The sequence below is a fragment of the Octopus bimaculoides genome, chromosome 13 (genome assembly GCF_046866305.1).
Source record: "Octopus bimaculoides isolate indiv1 chromosome 13, ASM4686630v1, whole genome shotgun sequence".
In the NCBI taxonomy this organism is placed as follows: Eukaryota; Metazoa; Mollusca; class Cephalopoda; order Octopoda; family Octopodidae; genus Octopus; species Octopus bimaculoides.
In genome coordinates, this window is record NC_142940.1 from 56,998,682 (window position 1) to 57,020,424 (window position 21,743).

The 21,743-nt window shown below is 38.1% G+C and overlaps 1 protein-coding gene across 2 annotated transcripts; it reads right to left on the bottom strand.

Annotated features, from left to right (window-relative positions):
- Positions 1 to 711: 711 nt before the first annotated feature.
- On the bottom strand, positions 712 to 20,582 carry LOC106876069 (dnaJ homolog subfamily A member 3, mitochondrial). 2 transcript variants are annotated; one of them, XM_014924479.3, is made up of 13 exons: positions 20,356 to 20,582; positions 14,564 to 14,706; positions 13,532 to 13,615; positions 12,634 to 12,742; positions 11,456 to 11,595; positions 10,867 to 11,019; positions 9,893 to 10,040; positions 8,670 to 8,734; positions 7,820 to 7,948; positions 6,640 to 6,755; positions 5,746 to 5,843; positions 2,150 to 2,311; positions 712 to 1,059 (listed from the first exon to the last, which is right to left on the bottom strand). In XM_014924479.3, the coding sequence occupies exons 1-12, from the start codon at positions 20,564 to 20,566 to the stop codon at positions 2,184 to 2,186; spliced, it is 1,524 nt and encodes a 507-aa protein (XP_014779965.1). In that variant the 5' UTR covers positions 20,567 to 20,582; the 3' UTR covers positions 712 to 1,059; positions 2,150 to 2,183. The 2 variants fall into 2 exon arrangements, with proteins under 2 accessions (XP_014779965.1, XP_014779972.1); XM_014924486.3 differs by lacking the exon at positions 2,150 to 2,311.
- Positions 20,583 to 21,743: the final 1,161 nt, after the last annotated feature.

A 21,743-nucleotide genomic window follows, 5' to 3' on the forward strand; every position in this document is an offset into this window, starting at 1 on the left:
ACACCTTTCCATTTACTGAGCTCCTTTGTCACCTCTTCATGCAGTCGAGCCTCTTGAGGTCAACTTACATCATTTTTATTTCCATCTTCCTCTGGGATTGCTTGACACATTTTTTTATCCAGTTATCATCATTCACACACTTCACATGTCCATAGCAGCTCAGTCGTCTCTCTTGCCCGTTACACAGATAGTTCTACCAATACTCAGGTTGTGCTTGTTCACATATCTTGTGGAACATGCCTAATTTTTTTTCCACCCTTTACTTACGTGCCACATTCAAAACGTTGTGTTTCATAACCATGGAATATCATAATTTGTACAGAGGTGTCATACAATCTACCTTTCATTTGCAAACAGAATCTCTTCCTTACCAGCATCAGTAAAAGTTTCCTGGAATTTTTCCACTCCATTCTTACTCTGGCAGCTATATTTTCTGAGCAGCGAGCTGGCAGAATCATTAGCACGCCGGGTGAAATATTTAGTGGTATTTCGTCTGTCTTTATGTTCCAAGTTCAAATTCTGTTGCGATCCACTTTGCCTTTCATCTTTTCGGGGTCGATTAAATAAGTACCAGTTATACACTGGGGTTAATGTAATCGACTTAATTCTTTTGTTCTTGTTTGTCCCCTCTATGTGATTAAGTGGTTTATCAAAATAATCTCCCCCAAAATAGACAACTATAAAGTACAAAACAATTAATTATCCATCACATTTTAATGTTGTCAGGTGTTTTATTAACATAACAATATTAGTACAGCTCTCTTACTGTCATCTCTTGTTTGACTCCATCCCCACCAGCTGCTCCTCCTCCTCGGTGCCTCGGACAAAATACTAATTAATAGGGCACAAGATGTTTTGGAGAGTTTGTTTTTTTCTTCTATTTTGTTTGAAAAATGAAATTGTCTTTAAATAATAGTTGTCTTCATTATTATCTTCCTCCACTTCTTCATACAGCATCTTTCTTGTTCATAGGTTCACTATCGTCATCATGCGAGTTGCTGCTGAGAACCTCTCTAATGCGGCTAACCAGACCATCGTCGTCGTACATTGATCGGGACCCTACAGAAAAAAAGAAAAGAAAAACAAAATAAAAAAAAACTGTATGCACAGCATAATTAATACCCCCCACCGGCTTATGTAACACCACCATTCTCCCACTAATACTGAAGTTACCCTCAATTAACTTAGCCCGAACTACAACACTTTGGTATCGACCACCTGATACAAGTGCTAAACAAGAGAGAGAGAACTAGTAAACTTCCATATGGGCCACCAATACCAGCAGAAATCTGACATATAAGTCGGCGAGCTGGCAGAAACGTTAGAAAAGTCTATTACATCGACCCCACTGCATAACTGGTACTTGTTTAATCATCCCCCGAAAGGATGAAAGGCAAAGTCGACCTTGGCGGAATTTGAACTCGAAAACATTTTGCCCAGCATGCTAACGATTGCGCCAGCTCGCTGCCTTAATAAAAAAATATAATTAGATTAAAAACGGATATTTAGTGTGATTTTAGATTCACTGTCTTAATGAAAGACAGGATTGTCATGGATGGAATGGTCAGGGTTCAACAGGGATTAAACAAGAGAAATAATGAATGAAACACTGGAGTATGAAGTCCTAGGTACACTATGTTGCATAAGAGACTGGATGATTATTCATGGTTAATGAAGAACATGATGATGTGGTGTTCATGCTTTTTCCAAGGACATTAGTTATGTCTGTAAATGAAGGGAAGCAGCTGTGACTGGGAGATGAAATTGGAAATAGTAAAGCTTGTGCGATGAAGAACTGCACTTTGTTAAAAACTAAGTTTTCCAAAAGTTGATACTCTATATTTACACCCATCTCACTATACATACCCACCCTATCACCATGGATAGGGCCATCTACAAGCACACATACCCACAAATTAATTTCAACCTGACCTACAACCCTGTTTATTTTTCCTATGTCACACCTGTCTCTATATGAAATACTGGAAAATTTTAGGTGCTATTGAAGAGGTGTGACAGGGGCCAAGGGCTAACACAAAGCAATGACTGAAAGGCCCCTTTACCGACAAGTGATAATGCTAACAAGCAACAAGAGAGAAAGGGAGAGAGAGAGACAGATGAAGTTTGAAGGTGAAAGTTGAAAACGAACCCGGGTACTGGAGGTCAGGCTAGGTAACATCTAGTTAACCAAATATTTTACGTTTCAATTTGCCTAGAAAACCATTATCATGATCATGATCGTCATTAGATGAGGGACTAGATTTAGGGGCTGATCCCTTTCCTGATATATTTTCTGTGTTTTCCTTCTTATCTGAAAAGAGAGGAAGTGCACAGAATTATTTATGTTATTGGTATTAATGTGAACAAGTTCGTGTTTAGTAACGGGAGGACTATATATAAAAAAATTTTTTTAAATTTAAAAAAAAAACTGCAAAGTGCTAATCATGCAAGGGAAAGTGGGGGTAGTATTGAACACCTGATTGATTTATTGAGACAATGAGTGTGATGATCATAACATCTACTTTTCCATGCTTGCATGGGTAGAGTTTTCTACATCTGGATGCCTTTCCTGATGCAAACCCTCACCTGTTTCAAAGCAAGGTAGTAACCTTCCAGTCTAATGAATAACAAGCAACATGAAAAGGGTTGCAATTAAGAACATGTTGCACAGCCTTTTGTTCAGAAAGGTTGTACAACATGTCAAGAAGCTTGGACATATTTGCGGTGGACTGCAAGCAAACAATACGGTCGATAAGAACAGTGAGGTTTCTGTTTACAGTTGGAGAACGTGTGAAGACGAGGGGAAATATGAAGGCATTCACTCTTTCTCTCATGGTGCTGGGGTCATGTAAAAAGCACCCAGTACATTCTAAAGTGGTTGGCATTAGGAAGGGCATCCAGCTGCAGAAGCCATACCAAATCAGACAATGGAATCTGGTGTGGTTCCTGACCTTGCTTGCTCCTGTTAAACTGTCCAACCCATGCCAACACGGAAAATGGATGTTAAATGATGATGATGGGGATCACACATACAAAGAGCATCTTCAGTTTCCATCTACCAATTTTATAAGTTTTTTTTTTTTTTCCATGTCACTTCCACATGATTACAGCTGTTTCATGACCTTCTTCATGTAATATTATTAATTTCAGTATCCAAAATTATAATACATATTTACATCAATAACGTTGCTATTATGCAAAACTGTGTGTGCGCATATAACCTCTCACCTGGAAAACAGCACATTCTGAAAAATGTTGCTTTTCAGAAAACAAAAAAATAGTTTCACCATTCCATTTCTTTTTACATTAGCAACAGTTTCAGCTTAACAATAATACTTTGTTGGGTGCATTTTGCCATTTTGGTGGCAAACTGCAATCTAGAGTATTCAGTGACATCAGTTTGTTGTATTGGGCATACCACATAGTAGGGTGGAGGGTTGACATGGGTCAGTAACTTGATCTTCGTTTGGTGAAGTATTAACATCAACAGTTTTTATGTGAGAATAAGTAAGAGCATGTGGCCTAGTGGCTAGTGCACTGCACTTATGATCGCCAGATCATGGGTTCGATTTCTGCACTGAGCAGCAGGTTGTGTTCTTAAGCGAAACACTTCATTTCCTGTTACTCCAGTCCAGTTAGCTGTAAATGGATAATCCTGTGACGGAATAGCCTTCCAATTTGGGGAGGAATGTTGGCCTGCTCACCCAGCCAGTGAGATGGCATCATTCGAAAACGAAAATGATTTGAAGCGCATTGTGACCAGTGATGTATAACTTTGCTGGTCACTAAGTTACATTCGATAGTGTGGCTGATACTGCAATATAATAGTGTGAAATGTATAATATATGCATGTGTATGCACACGCACACACACAGAGATAAGCAAACCAAATCTTGACTAAAGCAATCCCAGTTTTAAGTCAGTCAAACATTAACACGACTAAATCATTGCTATACTCCAAGATAGGAAGGTCTGAATCTGGCAATGAACCCCCTCTCTCTCATTATCCCCTCAACAGACAAATGAATTCATTGACAACCATAATGAAAGTCTAAAAATCCAAAGAGTTATCCATCTAAATGGTATATCAATCACAAAAGCGTCCGTATAAATGTTATATAGACCAAAGATTATACATATATATATATATATATATATATATATATATATATATATATATATATATGTAAACGATATATAAACCATGAAGCTCTGATACAACATACTTGTCTGTATGAATGATATACAGACTACAAAATGGTCTCTGTAAATGGTGTAGAGATCACAGAATTTGTTTGTAAAAAATGGTATTTAGACCAAAGACTTGCCCATCCCCAACCATTAAAAAAGAAAGAGATTTTTGTTTTTTTACCATTAACAAGAGAAAAAAAGCAAAAAGAAAGCAAATAACTAAGTATCCATATAATTCTTTTGTCATGATTTTGCTTAAGATTGATTAAGCATGGCAATTTCTGTCTCTTATCCTTACTCTGTAAGAAACACTGAGCCAAACGGTATACAGACCAGAGATGTCTCTATGTACGATATATAAGACCACAGACTTGTTAAACTAAATGGTATAGTCCACAGAGTTGTCTAAATGGCTTGTGTACCAAGGTCTTAACTGACAGAAAGATATAAAGGTTTTAGACCTATCCAGTGAAAAAGTGTATACACAACAGACTTGTTTAACTGAATGGTTTAGAAAACAGACTTATCAAACTGAAGGGTATAGACCACAAGCTTGTCTAACTGAAGGGTATAGACCACAAGCTTGTCTAACTGAAGGGTATAGACCACAAGCTTGTCTAACTGAAGGGTATAGACCACAAGCTTGTCTAACTGAAGGGTATAGACCACAAGCTTGTCTAACTGAAGGGTATAGACCACAAGCTTGTCTAACTGAAGGGCAGAGACAACAGATGTCTAACCAAATGACATGTAGACAGCAGACTTGCCTCATTGAATGTTATAGATAATAGACATGTCTAACTAGATGTTAGAGACAACAGATGTCTAACCAAATGACATGTAGACAGCAGACTTGCCTCATTGAATGTTATAGATAATAGACATGTCTAACTGAATGGTACAGACAACAGACATGTCTAACTGAATGGTACAGACAACAGACATGTCTAACTGAATGGTACAGACAACAGACTTGTCTAACTGAAGGGTACAGACAACAGACTTGTCTAACTGAAGGGTACAGACAACAGACTTGTCTAACTGAAGGGTACAGACAACAGACTTGTCTAACTGAAGGGTACAGACAACAGACTTGTCTAACTGAAGGGTACAGACAACAGACTTGTCTAACTGAAGGGTACAGACAACAGACTTGTCTAACTGAAGGGTACAGACAACAGACTTGTCTAACTGAAGGGTACAGACAACAGACTTGTCTAACTGAAGGGTACAGACAACAGACTTGTCTAACTGAAGGGTACAGACAACAGACTTGTCTAACTGAAGGGTACAGACAACAGACTTGTCTAACTGAAGGGTACAGACAACAGACTTGTCTAACTGAAGGGTACAGACAACAGACTTGTCTAACTGAATGGTACATAAGCCACTAGACCCTGACTTGTCTATATCAATACTAGACAACAAGCGTCTAATTCAATTTCCAGTCCATATATTTACACTCGACCAAACAAAATCATAAGAAACCAGAGCTTAAATGTTACCCAACTAAACAATAGAGTCCAAAGAACGATAAAGAGCTAGGGTACTTACCAGAGGTAGTTTTCACTACTTCATTTATGGTACCATCAACACCTTTTTCATTTTCAGCGTAGGCAAGTAAGAGAGACTTTTGTGATTGAGTTAACGATCTGTAAGAGACAACAGTCAAAATATTTTATTTAGGTACAGGCACTAATATTCAGGTCTTCTACACCTTCATCGACAGTAACAACAACAATAATAATGATAATCAATATTATAAAAAAACTAGATCATGCATTCACTGTCACTACTTCCATCATAGATGTTAGCAGTGTGGGAGGCAAGTTGGATGTAGGTATAAAGAGAACACAATTCTTCGCACATGGTCAGATGTATGTTGCATTATCAAAAGCATCAAGAAAAGGAAATATAAAAATATTAACTGAGATAAATGAAAAGGGGTCCATTTGCTGACAAGTTGTGTCTGCAAAAAAAGATTCTACAGTGATGTGAGACATTCATTACTCTCTTTTAATTGAAACGTATTTAAGTTTCTTTTTAATTGCTATGAAAGGGACACTAGAAACACTTAAGACATCTATAAGTGAATATAATGAAACAACAATATAGCAAAACTCAACTCTTCATATTGGTAAATGTAATTCATTGATTCCAACTAGAGAATCTATTTTCAAATTCACTCAAGTGAAGAATTCATGAACATTTTCCATTGACAGTCTCATCTCTTTCCCAATTTTCATTATCGTATTTTTTAAATGTATCATGGATTATTTTACTGATTACGGAAAAAACTATAACAGAGTCTTTGTTCAATTCATGAGCACTTTGTCAATTTACTCTATAATTTATGTGATCCTCCGACTGTGAGTCCACTGCCCTAACCACTGGACCATTTCGCCTCCGCTAGTAATAATAATAATAGTAAAATTTATGTATACTTACTTAGGTATAGAAATATGTATATGCACAATATGATCACCAAACCCTGAACTGTTCACTCTTGATATTCCTTTCCTTGGTAGTCTAATATAATCATGTGACTGTGTTCCTGCTGGGATCTGGGACAAGAAAAGAAGAGAACCTCAGGTGAATCAAACAGGACGGAAGGTGGGTGGGAGCTAGATGGACATTCCAGCATTTTATCAAGGTTAAGAAGAGGGTGGTTTCTAGTGGGGTGGTGCATAATTATTGCAGCCTTTTTTCAACAAATTTTATTCAACAAAAACAATAACAATATTTAACAAAAAATATCTTTAAATGACGGTCTGGCAGTCTGCCAAGCAAATGGGAAGCAGTAATTGAAGTAGATGGTGAATATGCTCCAGAATAATCGTTTAAAGATGTTTTAGTTACATGTTATTGTTTTTGTTGAATAAAATTTATTGAAAAAAAACCCCAATAATTATGCACCCACCCAATATATTATTCGTTTCTCTTGCCATTCCAACCCCACCAACATCAGATCATATAAGTGTCACTAATTCATTGATGAGCTAAACTATGAATGACTTACATCCTCAACCACAGACCTTCTTTATCATCATCCTCATCATCATCTAATGTCCACTTTTCCATGCTTGCAATGGTCAGATGGAATTCGTCGAGGCAGAATTCTTGTTCTCAACCCTCACTTGTTTTGAAGTAAGATATTTTCCCATAGCTAGACATGTTTTTCACAGAAGACTAGAAACGAACAACCTTGCTTAGAACATGATGACAAGACAAGGGCACACACACACACACATACACATCATATATATATATGAATGATAGGCTTCTTTCAGTTTCCTTCTAGCAAATTCACTCCCAAGGCTTTGGTTGTCAAAGGTGCTGTGCAGTGGGACTGAACCCAAAACAACATGGCTATGATGCAAGCTCCTTAACCACACAGCCACCCCTATGCCTTTGAAACTTAAAACATCACACATATCCAATAACCCCTCAAGTCAATGCAGGATGTCAGTGGCTGACATCCAGTCCTTAACTAAGACACTTGTTTACCTAAAAAGTTGCAAAAGTCTTTCACTCAAGAAATACTGGTTGGGGCAAAAAGAATCCCCCCACACATACACACATTAAAGAAAGTGATAAAAATGTCTCTAGTAATCACTGGATGACTTACTTTCAGTGAGAGTGTCTCATAAATTCCTTGGATCTTCTTGGAACCACCTAGAACTGCCTGTGATAAACTGATGTGAACATTACTGTGAACATCAGCACCATCACGCCAAAACTGTTTACTTTTGGAAACCTGAAACATAACATCACAGATAAGTAGTGGTAGTAGTAGTAATAAAAGTGGTGGTAATTCTAATTCTAAGCTTTCCATGTTCCCAAATGGTTAAGAAATTTGATTCCCAGCTATGAATCCCTTGGTCCATCCCCACCCAGCATGGTTGGTGTCTTGAGTTCATATCTCCCAATACAGCTTCCAATCAGTCACATGATTCTAGATGCAAGAAGAGGGAATCGTTGACCGAATCAAACCTGTAAAGTGTTGACATTTGTCACCAGGGAGATAAAAAAAACCAACTGATTTACACATGGCAAGAGAGATTTTGGAAGCCAGGTTGTAGATTATTGAAGCTATTTCAATATTTGACTCGTGCTTATTTTAACAGGCCCTGGAATGATGAAAGGCAAAGCTGGTCTTGGCAGGCTTGAACTCAGTATTAAACATAAAATTGAGTTACACTCTTCTATGTGCAGTACTGGTTTTGTCATTTCACTGCTCTCTGATTTTGGTACATAAGAGAGTTTACAGTTAATTAATACTGACCCCAAGGCATGACTGGTATTTATTTTTACTGAACCTGGCAGAATTTGCTTTCAGAATGTAAAAGAATGTAATAACTAAATACCACATGGGGTCTAGTACAGAACTCTACATGTTCTGCTAACCACAACAACACACCTACTACAGCCACCACCAAGAGTGACTAATGTCAAAACAAAAGTTCCAATGAACTCACCTTAAATGTAATGAAAATTTCCTGAGTCCCAACTGACATCCGTACCGTTTGACCATCTTCCACACCTGAGGACAAATACATTACAGTCATTTGTTTTGCTTTACATTCAGTTTTTTTTCTGTGTTAGTGAAGAAGAAGCACTCCATCGGTTACGACATCAAGTGTCCCAGCTGATACAATTAATGGAACAGCCTGCTCATGAAATTAACGTGCAAGTGGCTGAGCACTCCACAGACACATGTACCCTTAACATAGTTCTCGGGGATATTCAGCGTGACACAGAGTGTGACAAGGCTGGCTCTTTGAAATACACGTACTACTTATTTTTGTCAGCTGAGTGGACTGGACCAATGTGCATCGCTGGGAACTGAACTCACGACCTTATGATGAGGCGAATGCCCTAACCACTAAGCCATGCACCCTCACGAGTTAGTACAGGTTACATGAATATATATTACTGAGGAAGTGTTTTACAGCTGGAGACCCTTCCTGTTGCTAACTTTTGTTTTTCAAGTAAAGGATTCTGTTGCCAGGGAAATGTCAATAAGTCTCAGCACTTGTAAACAGTCATTTACGTTCAGTTTCCATCTACCAAATTCACTCACAAGCCATTGGTTAGTCTGAAGTCACAGTAGAAGGCACTGACACAAAATGCAACTGAACTGGAAACCAAACAGACTTCTTAAATACAGCCATACATGGAGCTCCAGCATGGTCGCAGTCAAATGACTGAACCAAAATAATAAAAGAACACACACACACACACATATAGGCAGACTGAAACGGTAGAATTTGAAGTGGTCTGTGCTGGCAAGATTCAGTTTATAAAATTCAAAAGACAGAAAATACTCAGAGTTAAACGGTTTTGTAAGGGACTATAATACTATCCATATATATGAAACTCCCACATTTTTTAAACCTAATTTTTGACAAAAAAGGGTTCCTTATACACATTAAAATGTGGTACATATGATTAAGGCATTGTTTAAAGCTGGATGCCCTTTCAAGTAAGGGATTACCTCACTTGTCTTTGAAAGGGTAGAATTACTTGGTAATTTGTTAACTGGGAAATTCAACGAATGGGATCATCCACACCAGTCAACTATCAATTCTTGAAATCCAAAGCCTAAAACAACAACAACTACTACTACTACTACTACTACTACTACTACTACTACTACTACTACTACTACCACTACCACCACCACCACCACCATACTTACCTGCGGGTACAGGAACTGTGAGTTTTTTCCGTAGAATCATCTGACCTTTGCCCGCACATTCTGAACAAGGATGGCTGATAAGGACCTTTGTACCATGACACTTCCGACAGGTAGTCTGCATTACAAATGGTCCGGTGCTAACCGTTTCCTGTTTACAAGAAAGAAAGAGAGAGAATAGTGAAGAGTAATATCACTTGACGGTTCAAGGGCTGTAGCACTTCCAATATACAAAGGCAAGGACTGAACACACAACTATATTCTCTAAAAGGGGAAGATATGAGGGGGGGGGGTGCTGAAAAGTTCCTGGCTTTAAGGGTATTGCAAAAGGCCTGGTTGGAGGCCCAACATTTGGAGTTCTTTTAGAGGGATTAGAAAAACTGAAGGACAGCTGCAATAAGTGTGTGAACCTGTGAGGGGAATACGTTGGATAAAAATCATAATTAACTGGTCGTCCTGTATTTTCTTTTACCCAAAGCCAGGAATTTTTCAGCAGCACCTCATGTATACATATACATAGCTGTATATGTAATAAGAGAAGGAGAGGGAGAGAGAGAGAGAGAGAGAGAGAGAGAGAGAGAGAGAGAGAGAGAGAGAGAGAGAGAGAGAGAGAGAGAGAGAGAGAGAAAGAGAGAGAGAGAGAGAGAGAGAGAGATTGGTGCTTGTAGATCTGTCACTCTGGTTGCCACAAACACACAGAGACAGAGTCAGAAACACATAGAACATAGAGACACTAAGAAGCACATACAGACACACACACACACACACACAGAGGCAGAAACACTTAGAAGCACACGCATACAAGGAGAAACACATAGAAGCACACACACACACAAGGGGAAACACATAGAAGAACATAGAGACACTAAGAAGGACACACAGACACATGCACAGAGAGGCAAAATCACTTAGAAGCACACACAAACACATAGAAGCACCCAGAGACATATTCAGAAATAAAAGCTGCCTGTACTTACCACTCCAGTTCCGTTACAGAAATGGCACCTGACAGGTTTGGTGCCAGGTTCTGCCTTCTTACCACCACACTTTGGACATAAGTCTTTCACATTGACACTGATGTCTTTGTTGATGCCGCGTGCAGCCTCTTCAAATGTTATATTCATGTAAAACTAGAGAATTAAATTTAAAAAAAAAAATCAGAAACAGATATCAACTAAAATACATGTGACATTCATGCCATTCTCAATACATTAGTAAATAACAGGACATTCTTTATAAGCCTGGTACTTATTCTATTGATCTCTTTTGCTGAATTGCTAAGTTATGGGGACGTAAATGCATCAGCATCGGTTTTCAAGCGATGGTGGGGGGTGGCCAAACACAGACACAGAAACATACACGCACACACACATAATGATAAAAGCAATATAGGTAGAACCACTCTCAAAAATCTATCAAATGACAGACTCAACCTCAGTGGAAACTAAATTTAAAACAGAGACAATAAGTAGGATGTTGTAAATTATCATTTGCTTCTTTACTATCAATGGTGATGATGATGATAATGATGATGATGATGATAAAGGTATTATAAATTTATTTTACCTCGGAAGCTGGTGCAAAACCGAATTTTGATTCTTCAAAATCTTGAAAATTACCAAAGCCAGACATTTTAAAGCCGGCGTCACCAAATATTTTTCTGAACAGTTCTTCAGGGTTAATTGTACTTTGGAAATTCTCAAAACCTTAAGAGAGACAAGAAGACACAATATAAAAGAAAGAGAAAGAGAGAGAGTGTGTGCGAGAGAGAGAGAGAGAGATTGTTTGGAAATATAATTACTCAGTTCTAAAGGAAGGATGTAGTGGCTGAAAGGTTGCGGTGGTGGACTACTGATGCAAAATAGGTGAAAAGTTCAAAGGTTGAGAGTCACTGTTGTTCATCAGGAAGTTGAGGAATTCTATGTAGTTATGTGATCCCATCCACCAGGTGTTAGACATCTCTTTAAGGAAACTACCATCCAACTCTTGTTAGATGGCTATTTATCTAAGCCTCACAGTAACTACTAATCTGTCACCAGTGAAATGTAGATTATAACCTGACCAGACAAACTGACAGGTAGATGATAGTGTGAGACAGTTGATCAGATTACAAGTTCAACTTTAAGAACAAGTTAATCTTGCAAGGTTAATACTGACACAAGGCAGTACAGAAGGACTAATACTCAGTCTTTTAAAAGCTAAATCTCCTGCCAAAAACTGCCTGCCTGGTGGCACTGTCTGTTTCATCTCTTGAACAGAAAGGCCTCCTTACAAGGATTTGTCTTTCCCTTCAGAGCCAGAAAACACTTCAATTCCCAAGAATGACTAAATACCTTCTACAAAGCTCAGGTGAGAGCCACAATGCAATACTATTTCCATAACTGGAATGATGCTACTGACACACATACAAGCATTCTACACCGTATCTAAAGAAAAAAAAACCACCAATCAGATTGGCATGAACTTTCCCACAAACACCCTCTGTCTGGCTCACAGAAGTGCTGTCCCCATTTTGTCTTTCCTGTCAGTATTTCAAAGGACTCTTTTCAGAGCTAGCTGCTTTCTTGTCAGTTGCACTCGTCTCTCCTACTCTCCCTGCTCACATTCTGTCCAATTTATTAGCGCCACATTAATCACACTGAATAGTTTTTGCTTTTCCAGAACATTTGACCTCTGAGAATCCCTCCCCCAGTCTCCAACTTGCAAACATCCAAGTGGGATGTTAATGGTATCAATCTCTTTACCTGATTGCGTACTGCCAAATCCATGTGATCTTTGATTGCCAGCAAAACCACTCTGTCCAGACATTCCAAACAAGTCATACTGTTTCCTTTTTTCAACATCTCCAAGAACCTGTGAAGAAAATCCAATACGATTTCATTTATCTCTGACACAAAGATACGTTTCGCAGGCAGGGTGACATACATCCAACCAGAGTAATTAACCACAACAGATGAACATGCAGGGGCAGAGATTTATCATTCATTAGTTTATCATCTGTAGCTGTCATTCACTCAAGGTCTAACCCAGGGGTCCCCAAACTTTTTAGACCATCGACCCCTTCATGGAATCCTTGACCCCCCCCATCCCGGCATGTACAAGAAAATGAATAATAATAATTAAGTAGATGTGCATTTATTGAACCCTTGAATAGTCCCATCGACCCCCAGGGGTTGATACTGATCCCTTTGGAAACCCCTGGTTTAACCCTTTAGCATTCAGATTATTCTATCAAATGTAATGCTTCACATTCATCATTTAACGTCCACTTTCCCATGCTGGTATGGGTTGGATGGCTTGACATGGAGCTGGCTAACAGGGAGCTGTCCAGACTCCAGTTATCTGTTGTGGCATGGTTTCTCCGGCTATAACAGAAGACACCTGCCCAAGGTGCCACACAGTGGAACTGAACCCAGAATCATGTGGTTGGGAAGCAAGCTTCTTACCATACAACCACGCCTGTATATTTTTAGAATGACACTGAAGGATAGGTGTGACAGGCTGGATCTGGCTGGTTTGAGCATAAAAACAGGTAGCATATTTGGGCAGGATATGGCCGGTCTAAATGCTGAAGGGTCAACAGGCATTGATTTAACATGACACAGCGTAATATCACATCATGTAAATTATGTAAGAACTTACCTCATAGGCTTCGGAGACTTCTTGAAACTTCTTAGCAGCGGTAGGATCGTTCTTGTTGACATCTGGATGATATTTCTTGGCCAACTGCACAGTAGATAGAATAGGAAATGAAGGACATTTGTGTATATGTGCATGTTGAATGAATGTGGGCACGTGTCTGTGTGTGTGTGCATGCATATGTTAACCTGAGAAATTATGACTTTGTTCCCATGAAGTTAATAGCATTCACTTAGGCTCTTTACAGCGATCATTTATGATTTTGGTGAGACAATAAAAACAATATCTCTTTTGATCATAGTGATTTCCAAGTGCAATTTCTGAGGCATTAGGAAATTAACGAAGGTTATTTGCCAAGGATGCAGCATAAATGAGAACAAGAACCAATTTTCAGCTGCATGACAAGTAAACATTGGAGTTTGGCACAGTCATCTGGCTCATTGACTCCTATCGTACTGCATTAACTTTGGATATCCTTGCTGCTTATTTTGATTTTAATCACCTTATTTTGAAATTGTATGAATAATACCATACTTAAGTCTGGTGCCTAAACTTAAGTACCATATTCACCTTGAATATATATATATATATATATATATATATATATATATATATATATATATAATGATCAAACAGACTCCAAAGACACTGGTGTTGTGTTGGTGTTGGTCTGCACCAGCAAGACTGATATTATTTAAGAAAATTGACAAAAATCATAGTGACCTTGCCATGGAGAGTGGGAAAATCTAACATTTGGACGGAGTCCTTCTTTAAGGAAAGTTGACAGGAGAGAAATTAATAAGAGACAGAGTTTTACATCATCTACGTTGGAAAAAAAAAAAAAAATTGGCTGCAACTGATAAAGAACGCAAGACCAAAGGAACTTCATACATGAACAGGAAGTAGTAGGAGAGAGAAACAGTGCGAGAAAGGTAGAAAGAAAGAGGAATGGAATGGAGAGAAAATGAGAGAGAAGAGAAGCAGTCGATAAGAACAAGGTTAGACAAAGCCAGTAGTAAAGAATTGAGCACAAACCCGATAATAAGCTTGTTTTATTTCCTTTTGGTCAGCACTTTTGGAAACTCCTAAGACATTGTAATAATCCTGTTTGTTGAGAGTCTGGCTTGAATGAATAAGTCGCGCATGTGTTGTTGGTATTAAAGATTTCTTCAGTTTTTCTACAGAAAACGGCAAAAATAATATATAAATTGAAATATTTGAAAACAAAACAACAAATAAACTAGAGATGGCAAAATGTTAATTAAGAGTCAAAATGGTGGATTGTCAGAATCAGTAGAGTGTGAAACGAAGGGTTTTGCAGTATTTGGTTAGAGTCCGAGTTCAAACCCCATTGGGATCAACTTTGCTTTTCATTAAAGAACCAATAAGGTTGTTCTGTACAGTGCAGCACAGAAGGGGTCCTCACTGCTCAATGTTGGGTCTGTTTGTGCAAAGTGATGAGTGAGAAGAGAGGGCAATTGAAGGGTGAGAAGGAGAAAGAAGAGAGAGCATGGAGGGAGTGGTGGCGCAATACTGGAATGGGGGAAGGAGTTTAAAGATGCTAGTATCAAGAATATAGCACAAAAAAATCCACAGCCTCATTCTTCAGCAAAATGCACACACACACACACACACACACAAGCGTCCTACCGACTTTATTTCCTCATAACTTAGCAGAAAAACTCGGATTTTTTTTTAAATGAATGAGGTAACAAAGCCAACACGTATGAGTTTTCTGAAGCTCCTCTCCTTGTCACCCCACGGAATTTTTTTTTTTTTCAAAGCCAATTCCGATATAATCGGAATCTACACCACCTGAAGCATATTTGTAGAAATTTTCATTAGAAAATATCCATTTTTCTGGAAGTTACAAGGGAAACACGACATATTGGGGAGGAGGGGAGCACTTCAATAAGTATGTCTAAACACACACACACAAACAGGGGCCATCACTGATATACTTCTGAAGTTGCAAAGACGAAACGAACTCCGACTTTTGAACTATCGCTAATAGCGAAAAGACGACGGACCGGCAAAATGGTTTGTGTCTTTGATGATGTAAAAAACCTAATGAGATCGATCATAAAGACAGAGTTAAGAAAGCAGATTTTATTTAATAACTTCAACAAGAATTTTAGACGAGAAACTTTACCTAATGCTGGGATATGCATTATAATAGATGAATTATATAACATATAATTTACACACACACACACGCAGAAAACAAACAACTACAAGAGAGTTACTAGAAATAGCAACCAAATCTTTCTTAAAGCAAACATTAAATAATGTAGTCTGTCGTTTTATACTACAATAATAATAATAATAAAAGGGCGGGGCGGAATGGTCAGAGTTGAGATGACTTTAATCCTATGTTTATTTAATCAAAATCGATTTGGGATACACCACAAATGTGATTTACACACACACACGAACATACTATCATAGATACACGTGTGTGAAGAGATAGATTGATAAAGAAAGAAAGAAAGAAAGAGAGAGAGAGAGTGTGTGTGTTATAGAAACAGGCACGCGGCTACCACAGTAGAAAAATAGAGGTCACCTCGTCAGGAAACTTCTAGTTTGACGTCATATTTACTTTATAACGAATGATAAGGTAATAAAAGATTGTGGAGAGTCTGCATATATATATATATAGGGGTAGACTGGGTGATGAGGAGATGGGGCGTCGAGGAAGGCGGTGCGTAGTCCACGCTTTTCTCAAGGGCATTAATAGTCACGGACGGGGTGGCAAATCGAAACCGAACAGCGACTTTCGGATCGGCCGGAACATCGCCCTATTCGCTTTATAGCAGCAGGGCGGCTTTCTGGTGTGAGATACATTGAAAATAAGATTGGATAGTCATGGCTAGAGCGCCGTGATCAAAAATCTATGTCAACAGTGTTGACCTTGGGATAACCAAATTCACCACCACCGCTACTATTTACCGTTTTTTTTTTAAAATTTCATAAATATGTTCCACATCGTTTGAAGTAATGGAGGTGGAACGGCGAGAATGCATGGACGTCACACAATCACATTCCTACTCGGCAACCAACTTAGCAGGCGAATATGATTCTTAAGACAAGGTTTCGATTCTATTAGGAATCCGTTTCAATAACTACTTTTCACTGTGTGTGTGTGTGTGTGTGTACTGTTATCATTATAGTTATTAATTGATAGAAATCAACCATAAATATTTAATCCAAGGCCGGTATTTTAAACGGAAGCCGTAAAAAGGGACGTAACTAGATATCGCAATACATGTGGTCCGGCGCTCGACCGATTTTGCACAAACATTAGCTCGGCTTGTCTCTCCGTAACTTCGACATAAATTCGAATATTTATAGGAGACAGAAGTGAAGGAAGATTAATTAATTAAATAATAAATCCTAGTAAATTACTGGTGGTTACGAAGCGACCCCACAACAAATCACTGAATTTGATTTTTGCTACGGGAGGTCACAGGTTGTGTAACCCCACGTCAACACAAATCGAGAAAACCAACGAACGTCGGGATTCTAGCTATTACCACTCACACCAAGGGGATATCTAAAATTATTATATTATCAAATGTATCCTTCCGCTTATGATTGAATAGATAGATGTATCCTTGCGTTTGTGAGATTTGGCTGCTATATCTTGCAGCTCGAACCACCCTGTAGAAGCTCCTAGTTGAGCGTAATTTACATCGATTTTATACATTTCAGCCACAACTTCACCCTTTTCGAGAAAAATCTCTCTTGCCTCATGTCTCACTAACAAATAACTATAATATAAAAAATGGACAATAACAGTTGAAACATGTTGCGCAGTTATTGTTTCTCAGTCCTCGGTCAACCCAAATGAAGCTGACAACAAATAATCAAAATTAACTCGAGCCATGATCATCCCTCCCACACGTTTTTTTTAAAGACTACCAAGGGTTACAAAGTGTGATCTGAGACGAATTTAGCTGCTATTTATTCAACATGTCGAACGGTCATTGTGAGGCTCTCATATTGTTAGTAAGTCTTACAAAACTACGAAATAAATTCAAGGTAAACTGATATGGCAATGCGGTTTCACTCTCCGCCATACATTCCATAAACGATTAGCCTCGTCGAAAATACAGGATATTTTATTACCAATGAAGTTCTTGGACCTGCTAGAAATAGCAGCTAAACGTCCTTCAACTCACACCCTATTGTCAAGGACACGTTTAATAATATTATCCGAGGTACATTTAAAAAAGCTTGGATAGTCATGAATGGAATGTGCTTGATCATAGACGTGGTGTACCAAGAGATGACTTCAGGCTAAAACAACACCACGGAATCAACAGCACGTGTGTTGACTAACTACTTCCTGTTATCGAACATGCTGTTACATCTTATGAAAATGGATGGATCACATGTCAGATGGGCGAAATCTGTTTAAAGTCAGAATTAAAATTCAATGCAACTATAGACATTGTTTTATATATTTATATATATATATATATATATATATATATATATATATATATATAGTGTGAGCCTGTACTGATGGACATTCTCTGAATCAGCTGTCGGACTGTAGAGCGTCAAAATGTCATCACATCCCGATAGCATCGCTAACTTCCAACGATTAATATAAAAGAATAAATACATACACAAGGTGTTACCAAAGCTGTCGTCATTAAGGCTCAGTGTACAGATGATGGTGTAGTTGTAAAGAAATAAGGGTTAAAATAACCTTAACAAAATACCAGCTCAGTATCCCTACAATTTCCTTATTTGTTGGAGACGGTGATCGATATGCCTCTTAGATAATATTATCGTTAATAGGTAAAGAAAAATCAGGCTTAACCAACCTAATCAAGTTAATTCTGGAATAAATTGTTTCTTTTTTAATTGATCAAAATTATTTCCCCCTTTCTCTTTGAATATGTCACAAACAATTCGCGCTCGATTTTTGCTTTTTTCTTCCAATTAAGAAAATGTCATATGAGAAGTTTTTGCATATCATTAAGTAGATCACGTCTTAAATTATATTTATATATATTTTATTATATTTACACACACACACACACACACATACCCAATATTTGTCTATCTCACGAGGTCTCAACTTCAATTGAAGAAATACCTGTTGGTGAACTAGGAACAATACGATCCCCCCTCATCTGTAATGTCATAGGTGTTAACAACGATTACGTACATTGGCACCAAAAACATATTGTAATGTATTTTATGAACCCTCACCTTATAATTAGAAGAATTAAAGACAAAATCGACCTTTGCCAAACTACCTTCTGACAATGTTAATAATAATAATACGGAATAAAAATACGTATTGCCACGCACACACGAAACTTTCAATACTTCGAATGCGTAAAATGAGTCGGATCCCTTGTTTAATATCAAACTAACTAGTCGAGTAAACCGAGAGTTAAATATGTTCCAAACATGACAATTCCGTCTTCTTTTAAAGACTGAAAAATGTTGTTCTACATCAGATGTAAGACAGTAGGATACGATACAATTGGAGATTTAGATGCCATTTCCAGCAGGTCAAGCGACCGTAGAATGACCGCTTTTTGTAACCAAAGCTTAAAAGGTCAGCTATTCAGGTTTTCAGTGATCGTTAATTTACGAAAAAAACAAACAAAATAAAATAAAACATATTTAGGCACGTACAAACAGTTTCGTAGGTTAAACTTAAGGTCTACCCTATACACGATTACGTAAGTGGGACGTTAAGAGACACATTTATTAGTTTCCCAAGCACAGGTTCATTAGTCTCTACCGGATTTCATTAGTGGGTGGTGTACCATAAAACTATGTCCACTATGCATCTTCGTGTTTTAATTTCAATTGTTCCCAATGTTTATAGATTTTTAAAAAAATACATTAACATTTGCAACTGCTTAAAGCGAATGTTTCCTTCTTGTTTCCGTTTCATATTGCCGAGTAAATATTTTTTATTCACCTGGGATTTCACTTCAGAAGTGAACAAAGTTAGATTAATTCTCCATATACTGCCAATTTACCATTTTGTATATTTTCAATATATCTGTCGACATGTGAGTATCTCAAGTTTAATATTTTTTTTTCATCGTCTCTGTATAAATCAGGTTTTTCAGTTTGAATGGTTTTTAGTTCCCTTTAATACGAATTCAAGTTTCCCCTTAAAGGACGTCCAAACTGCAGTTCTATAATTCACATGGGATCTTACACATTCGTAATTGTATATTTTTGTGTTTAATTAAATATTATTATACCCATCGCTATATCTAGTAAAGAGTTTGTGTGGAATGCTGGAAGGATGATGTAATGTTGTGACATTAATGACCTTTCCACTGAATGAAGTGACATGAAACGGTTTCACGTAGAACTCGAAGACCAGTTGCGGCGACTCGGGGGGGGGGGAATGATTAAAAACAGCTAGCTCAGTCCGTTCACATTATGGTCTACTGTTGCATATTTTTATCGTTCCCAGAAAGGGTTAAAAAAAAAAAAATTTAATCTGACACGGGAACTCAGAAATAAGAATACAAATAATTTCTAATAAGGGTAACGAATTTTGTAGAAGAAAGGACATGCTTCCATGACCTCAGTATTCCACTGACCGGTATTTCTTTTATCGACCCTGGAAAAGTGAAAGACGAGGGTGAGCGACCCACGCAGGATTTGAACATAGCTAGAAACAACAGCCAAACTAATAATGGTTTCTAATATTGGTAGAAAAGAAAGAGCACATGCAATTAAATCATCCGTACTATATAACTGGTATTATTTTTTGTTACATATGTATATAATTTATACCGGAATGTTCGATAATACACATATATAGACGCACTCACCTTGCCGTGACGAGACCTCTGTGTAGAAAGCCACATTTAGCGTAGTGAACCATCGACTTGATGTAAATTGATAGTTAGAAAGACGAGCAGACGGTAAATGACGGTCGATTACTACTTGACAAAGTTGTTTTAAGGAAATATTATTACTACTACTGTTGTTACAGATATGTCTGAGACACCAACGTCCAGCTACATGTCTGTAAGAAGCCATCTTTACTACCGCTACTGTTGTTGTTGTTGATGATGGTAATGATGATAGTGGGGGTGGTTGTGGATAACAGAGTGTAAGAGAGAGGAAGGGAGGTTACGCTCGCCAGGGGAAGTAACTCGTCGGTGTCTATGAGACTCAGTTAACCTCTCGTACATAACATCACATTAGTCTTTTATACTCTTCGCATACACAAGCGGGCGGCGATATAGACATACACACACACTTAAACACAATAGATACATACATGCATACACGCAATAAATGCACACACATTTATATTAACTCACACATAACGTACACACAAGCACACGTGCACAATCACATATTCACAACAGACACACACACAGAAGAAACGGATGGGTTGATGCAAAAACAGGAAAAAGTACAAAAGAAACGAAGAATAATAAAAAATGCTTTCAGAATAGACACAAGGGCAAAAGGAATGACATTTCTGGGGAGGGGTGTAGTGGATTGCATTGACCTCATAACCTGACTGGTTCTTTTTAATCTTTTATTTGTTCCAGTCATTTGACTGCGGCCATGCTGGAGCACCGCCTTTAGTCGAGCAAATCGATCCCAGGACATATTCTTTGTAAGCCTACTACTTGTTCTATCGGCCTCTTTTGCCGAACCGCTATGTTACGGGGACGTAAACACACCGGCTCGGTTGTCAAGCGACGGTGGAGGGGGGGGGGACAAGCACAGACACGCTAATATACGACCTATGTTATAATCTCCACTCTTGTTTATACAACGAATGGGGCAAAACTAGCCGGTATACAGCACTTACTCGGTATTACCTGTATCTTTGGGTTTGGTTGAATCCAATACCCTTCTTAACCTTATATATACATACATATATATATATATATATATATATATATATATATATATATATACACACACACGACGGGCTTCTTTTTCAGTTTCAGTTTCTGTCTACGAAATCCGCTCACAAGACTTTGGTCGGTCTGAGGCTGTAGTAGAAGACACTTGCCCAAGGTGCCACGCAGTGGGACTGAACCCGGAACCATGTGATTGGTAAGCAAGTTACTTACCACACCGCCACTCCTGCGCCAATAAAAATAACGTTCCCATGTCGAGAATTTTTTTTCTTTTCTACTCTTGGCACAAGGCCCGAAATTTTGAGGGAGTGGGAGACAGTCGATTAGATCGA

What these genes read in the sequence shown, in the direction of transcription:
- LOC106876069 (XM_014924479.3), bottom strand. Translation starts at nt 20,566, where the DNA reads ATGGCTTCTTACAGACATGTAGCTGGACGTTGGTGTCTCAGACATATC. An exon ending in TCTGTAACGGAACTGGAGTG is followed by an intron (nt 10,041 to 10,866) that starts GTAAGTACAGGC and finishes TCTTGTAAACAG; the next exon opens with GAAACGGTTAGCACCGGACC. An exon ending in ATACATATTTCTATACCTAA is followed by an intron (nt 5,844 to 6,639) that starts GTAAGTATACAT and finishes TGTCTCTTACAG; the next exon opens with ATCGTTAACTCAATCACAAA.